Source organism: Asparagus officinalis, chromosome 5, assembly GCF_001876935.1.
Source record: "Asparagus officinalis chromosome 5, Aspof.V1, whole genome shotgun sequence".
NCBI lineage: Eukaryota > Viridiplantae > Streptophyta > Magnoliopsida > Asparagales > Asparagaceae > Asparagus > Asparagus officinalis.
In genome coordinates, this window is record NC_033798.1 from 41,850,852 (window position 1) to 41,857,519 (window position 6,668).

At 31.3% G+C, this 6,668-nt stretch overlaps 1 protein-coding gene across 1 annotated transcript in view; it reads right to left on the bottom strand.

Annotated features, from left to right (window-relative positions):
* The window catches only part of LOC109841750, a gene marked incomplete at its 3' end in the record, with an annotated part of 49,954 nt that extends 45,308 nt beyond the window's left edge, over positions 1-4,646 (bottom strand). The window contains exons 1-2 of the mRNA XM_020410693.1: positions 4,411-4,646; positions 2,852-2,946 (exon numbers count right to left, since the gene is read on the bottom strand). Of these exons, the coding sequence (XP_020266282.1) occupies positions 2,852-2,946; positions 4,411-4,486 (171 nt within the window). The remainder of the gene's footprint in view (positions 1-2,851; positions 2,947-4,410) is intronic.

A 6,668-nucleotide genomic window follows, 5' to 3' on the forward strand; every position in this document is an offset into this window, starting at 1 on the left:
CATGAGGAGTTTAAATTCAAATAACTAAAAAGCAAACCTCTGTGCTCCTGCTAGAATAAAATTTTAGGAGAAAGAGGGGTTATTCAGTATGCTGCAACTAAGGTGCTTACAATTGCAATTGCATGTAACTGAGCCATTTTTACCCAGTTGCAAGTGTTTGCTTCATTGCAAATATTTAGTTGCATTTGCAACTGTAATTGCAAACTAGCGCTCACTTGCAAATTGCAATGGATGAGCTTTGAAAATTTTGGTCGCAAATCACAACTGCAAAAAATGAACTACACCTCCTTTAAATTGCAACCAAAGTTACAGAAAGCGCTAGGCGGCCTACGTGTCGGACCCTGTGCCTAGGGCCTAAGCGCCTAGGCGAGGAGCAAGGCCTTTTCTTTTTTGATTTTTTAATTATAATCAATGTTATTGAAAGCGCTAGGCACCGCTAGGTGCCAAACTAGCTCCTAGTGCATAAATGCTAGCCCTAGGAAGATTTTTTTTGTTTAAGTGTTGGAGGAGGTGTGTTAAAAGTTGGAGGAGGTGTTCCTAGTTGGTGAAGGCTAAAGAAGTTCAGAGGTTAGAGGACATGGAGGCAATCACAAAGAAAATCACGACCATACCTAGTGGTGCAGTCTGCGTAAGTGGCTTTCGCTCCCCCATGCGCTCTCAAGACCTAGGCGGTCAGAGCCTAGGTACCGCCTAGGCCTAGACAGGAGCTCTAGACAAGCTAGACGGGAGCTTTTTAACCATTTATTACAACCATTTACGGCTTACAACCTATCCATCCTTAACTCAAAAAATTCCCGACTCTTCTTCATCTTTTTCTCTCTCTACTGAGTCTACTATAAGGAAACAAGCTCCTTTCCATCTTCTCCTCTAGGAAACTTATTAGTTTCATTTATCATGACCCCCCTCTTCTCTCTTGTGCTTGTCATCTCTCTAATGCTTCAATCCTTAAAATTCCAAAGATTTTTTACAAACAATGCTAGATCTTTAATTTCTGTTATTCTTTCATTGCTTCTTTCTTTTAAAAGTGTCATTGTGATTTACGGCTTGTTTTGGGATCAAAATAATTTATAAACTTTTATGGTAATGGTCGATTCCATCCTATTTCTTGTTAGTTCATGCTATTTGATGCTAATTTCATTGATATCAGGCCAATTTACACCCTATCTGCCAACTAGTTTATGTTACCTTAGTGCTAATTTATTGCTAAGTTCATGCTAATTGATTCTAACATCATTCATGGCCGAAATTGATACTAATCTTCTCATGTCATGCTCATTGAGTTTATGGTTGAAAATTAATATCATTCTTGTCGTTTTCATGGCTAATCATTTATGGGGTATTTGGAACATATGATAGATGGAAAGAAATTCGTGGACGGCTGGAAGTAGTAGATAGTTGGAGGGTTGGAACATATGTATGAAGTTCACTACAATTTATACTTCATTGACTAACTTGAAATATATGTACTATATCACTAATTTTATATTTGTTATTTTTTTCTTGAAATATATGTATTATATCACTAATTTTATATTTGTTATTTTTCTTATAGGTCACAAGGAATTTATATTTGGGTTTTGATCCTGAAGTTAATGAAATTAAAGTATACATAGGTAAAGAACTATTATAAAGAACCAAGTTGTTGGTTATTATTGTCGTGGAAACCACTTTTCTTTTAGTTGAAATTAAAAAGTTGTTATATATAATAAACTTGTTAGTTATTATTGTTGTGTTAACCATAGTTTTGTTAAGCTCTTATTTCTATCAGCTGAAATTCATAATATGTTTATTACTTCTCAACCCTTTTACTACTTGTTCTTATTATGATGTGAGATAAACTTATACGCATATTATTCTTGTCCATGATGTAATTGGCTTTTTGTGATTCTCTTGTGGAAATAGAATACTACAACATAATTGAGAATTGTGAAGGCATATTCAAGAAAAATCCCACAAGCTATAATCATTGCCCAAATTCAACATGATTGAGAAAATGAAGGAAAAAATTTAAGCTAACACTTTTAAAAAATATATGAGGGGACCATAGAAGAGAAGCATGGATTCATCTACTTTTTTAATTGGTTATGAGTTCCAATTGCAGTTTTTAAAAAGAATGTAAAGCAAGTATGTGTTAGTTCAAGCATAATAGGTAAGCAATGTAAAAATAAAGAGTTCCATGTAAAAACAAAGAGTTCAATCAAGCAAATCAATGTAATTTTGCACCGGTTAGGCCTTTTGCGGGAGTGAAAGAATAAATGTTACAATGTGAGTCAATTTGTCCACATTATAGGCTTCTGGAGTAAATATGAAGGTGTATCATTTCTAAAACCTTCCCTGTTCAAGCACAAATGAACTACGCACATAGCGGTTAGGACTTCAATCTTGGATTAAAAAAACCTTACAAACTAGAAAAATGTAAATAATTGATTCTTGTAGATATCTTTTCCGCCCAATATAAGACCGTGACTAATATGATGTGTGAATATGAGCGGGTGACATGCCTATAAAGATTGGTTAGTTGTTGTTATACTTGCTTGTCAATCAATATGAGATCCTTAAAAAGATTATGCATGCAAAAGAGAAATGTTGTCAAATCACAAGCTAAAGTTCATGTCATCAAAAAAAAAGTTATAGCACACTCAATTATTGCTGCCCGGACATTTAGATCTCCGATTCTCATTTTCATGTTAGATACTTGGACTCGGTAAATTTCTTTGTGGATTTTTTTTATGTATTAGGTCATGTTTAACAGGACAAGAGTGAAGAGTCTTCAAAATAATTAATAGAAGTCAGATTCAAGAATAAACATAAAATTCCAAAATTGACAACAAGATTCAAGATACTCTCATACAGTATTCTCAATCTCTGATACAAGTGATGTCCAAACACCAAAGTCTGCTTCATCATTTTGCACCAGTGATTGAAGTTTCTCTTCAACAAAATGACCTGCATAGAAGGAGACGCACAATTTAAATAATAAATATGGGATTAATTTACTTGACAATTACATTTATAAAACATTTCAAGTCGTTTTCATATCAATGTGTCAAGTTGTTCAACAGGCACACGAATGCAGATCCTTTCACAAACTTGAGATGTTGTCTCCCTTGTCAATAATTTTGCACCAACTCCAGCCTATACATTTATAAACAATAGAGTAATTTGCTCTGATATAATACAGCCCCCTTCAATATCAATGATCTCGATATAGTCCTGGTTGAAATTTTAATTTTATGTATTTCAAAAGACCTTAATCACAAAGTTGTTAAAGGCTCCATTTGACTGAGGTTTAAGGACGAGGGATAACGGTTAAATCAGTAAATCCATTTAGAGTAAAGAAACATTAAACTGGTTAACCTATTAAGCAAGATTTATTGTAAGTCATGTGCTCTTCTTTAGCGAATGGGGGCAGATAGATTATTACTATTTTCTTTACACATAAGGGGTCATTCCTTAACTCATCTAAAGAGGTGGATTAGTAAAACCATCACTTTGAGAGGTTAACTATTTTTAACCCGTCTAGAACGAAAACTTTTGTTATTTTCAGTGAATTAAGAAGTGTTAACTCACTTAGCACATGTAAATTTTTTTTGCGTTTCCTAGGTTGATGTGGGTTGACTCTCCTTAACCCCTCAGTCAAACAGTTATCAGAAAAGATTAAACCTCACACAGAGGGGTAAATTTACGCGTATGTTCTTCACCATTTAAAAAAAGAAAAAAGAAAAATAACCCTGTCTCCAAACTTGGAAGAGAATATGGAAAAAGGATATTAATTTGTGCTGTGTTAAATCTAAGGTTAAATTGTCTAAAAAAACCCAAAAACTAATACATTGGTCCGTTTTGAAGGCGTAATTAGAAGAAGGAAGATGTCAAGGGGGCTATCTAAAAATGATACATGTAAGGCCTGAAGAGTATGAAAACATTGAATAAACTAATTTTTTTTCTCTATTGAAATTTTAAGTTTAACACTTTTGAACAATAACACCAGAATAGCAACTGCTTCAGCCTACTTTGTTGGTTGAGGGCGGTTTGCTACTTCCAATCCCTCCCCCAACTAGGCTTTCAATAAGTGTATAGTCTTTAGCAAAGAAATCCCTTCATCTAGTTTGCAATTTTCTTGATAAATTCCTTATGAGATTTTTCCAACGAGTACATCGGGGTTAGCTTTTTATCGACCAGTTATAAACTAATCACTTGCACTAGCAAGGTGTTAGTATGAATCACTAAGAGAAGTACTTACAACATCACCACATAATTTGTCGAAAAAAAAAAACATGGCTTTCTTCGTCAACCAACCGGATCAAATTGCAAAGGGGGATTTAGGGTTTTGGCTGATGGAAAACCTTTGGGTTGCTATCCTTTTAGCTAATCTTGGAAATGGAAGAGAGAGAGAGAGATTGAAAAAATTACAGATTTCGGAAGGTGAGAGGTCGTTTGCTGTGTTGATCTCTTGCATTAGCTCGTCTTCTTCCCTCTCCTCTTCCATGGGCGATGCTTTCTGCCTCTTGTCTTTTCGGGGAGAGTGGGTTTCTAGTCTAGGTTAGGAAAGAGGATTTCTAACAGGACGAATTCGGGTCAGATCGAATTTCTCGTCTAAACCCTGATCAATGAGGAATGGAGGGTCTATTTGAGTTGACATAAGAATTTTTACTAATAGAGATGAGTTTATGTCAACTTAAGTAGATAGCAAACGTTTGTCCCCAAGTCTTTATCCACTCATATATATATATATACTAGTTTTTACACACGTTCAATGCACGTGATTTAATACCATGATTAAATATTTTGGGCAGTTTGTGCTCATTTTTTTCTTTAAACTCTTACATCCCGATTTTTTTTTATGTTTGTTTAAATGGGATACACCCAATTTAAATTTTCATGTTGATATTTGAATTGACAAAAAACAAATATAATTTAAAAATAATTTGAATTTTCATATTATTTTTGACCGATATGAAACTAAGCTTTATTTGAGAAAGTATAGCATTACAAAGTGAAAAATATTAAAATAGCGTTATACAAGGAAGGTGAATATTTAAAACCAATATGGCAAAATGATTGATTTAAAGTATGTTAAAACGATGCAAAAGAGAATATGAAGTTTATTCCTAATCATTGATAGACTTCATAAAAAATATAAATTAAAAATTAATGCTAACTCTAATATATTTTTATATGATAAAAACATCCACATAAGAATATAAAAGTACTGAAAAAAATTCATGAAACTCTCTACTAAAGATTCCTAATTTCACTCAAAATAATTAAACTATTCTATAAAATATTCATAAAATATTGTTTTTATTTCTTCTATTTTATTTTTTATTGAGTTAAGATCAATCTTTCTTCAGGTTTATCATTTATCATTTCTCGGACAATTCTAGAGTATTGTCTTCATCATCTACATCAATTGTGACATCAGGCTAATTTTGTATTTTTATGCTATTATCTTTCCTAGGCTCGTTAATTTTTTATCATCTCATTTAATTTTACAAATAAGTCAAATGTACTTATGATGTTCAACACAAACTGCTCAAAATATAGACTTTGATTTTTTTTTAATGAGAATAAATATTAATTTCATATATATAAAATTCTTTGTGTTCCTAATTTATTACTTAAATAAATTAGAAGCTATCTCTTTATTTTCCTCTAAAATGAATTCTTCTGATGTGCATCCAATAAGAATTTCTGTTATTTCAATAATATTACCTTTGCTCTATCCCTGTCATTTTCCATAAAGATCTAAACTAAATACCTGCATTATTCATTACCAATTTCTCTTAGATTATAATATTAATATTTAATTTGAAGAACACAGTATGGAATTTATAAATACTTACTAATTTTTCTTATGTCTTCCATGGTGATTTTTTCTTTGATTAGGATAAAGTTATTAAATTATTTTTTAATGTAACTCATTCAGTGCTTCATTAATAGATATGTCTTATGTTAATGCCAATTCAAGTGATTCATTGACGTTTTCTGAATTTTAGATTTATTTCCATCACTTTCCCATTTGCAATGGAAATAACTCAATTCTTTTAAAGTTATCTCTAAATATTCTAATAGTTTCTCCATATGTAATTCCTTGTATTCTTTTACCCTATAAATATTATTAACGTCAAAGATTAAAGTTTCTAAATTAAAATCAATTAATGCTAAGGTATAATATTATAGTGTTTTATCATTTCTATGGATTTAAACATCTATCAATTAATGTTACGAATGTATTTTGGCTACCCCAACTTATTACTAAAATTATATGAAATTACTTTAATTTATATAGTGCCGATAATTTTTAATCTATAATATTTTTAAAAATTTTATCCATTAACCGGATGTTTTTAATCAATTCTTATTGTTTTTGTTTACCAGTATCAACTTAGACTATTCTTAGATGCTGAAAATGGATAGTAAATCCCTAAATTAGAAATTTTAATATATATATATATATATATATATATATGGTATTAATTTCATAATACAGGAGATGTTAAATTTTGTATCATGGTTCATGGGTTAAACATGTGTTTGGACTTAATAGTAAAGAGATTTGCAAATATAACCCTAAGGATTAGTAGAGTTCATCCACTTAAGTTGACATTAGAATTTCTACTAATATTATTTATATTTTTAGAGAGTATTTAATTGAAATGGTATTAATT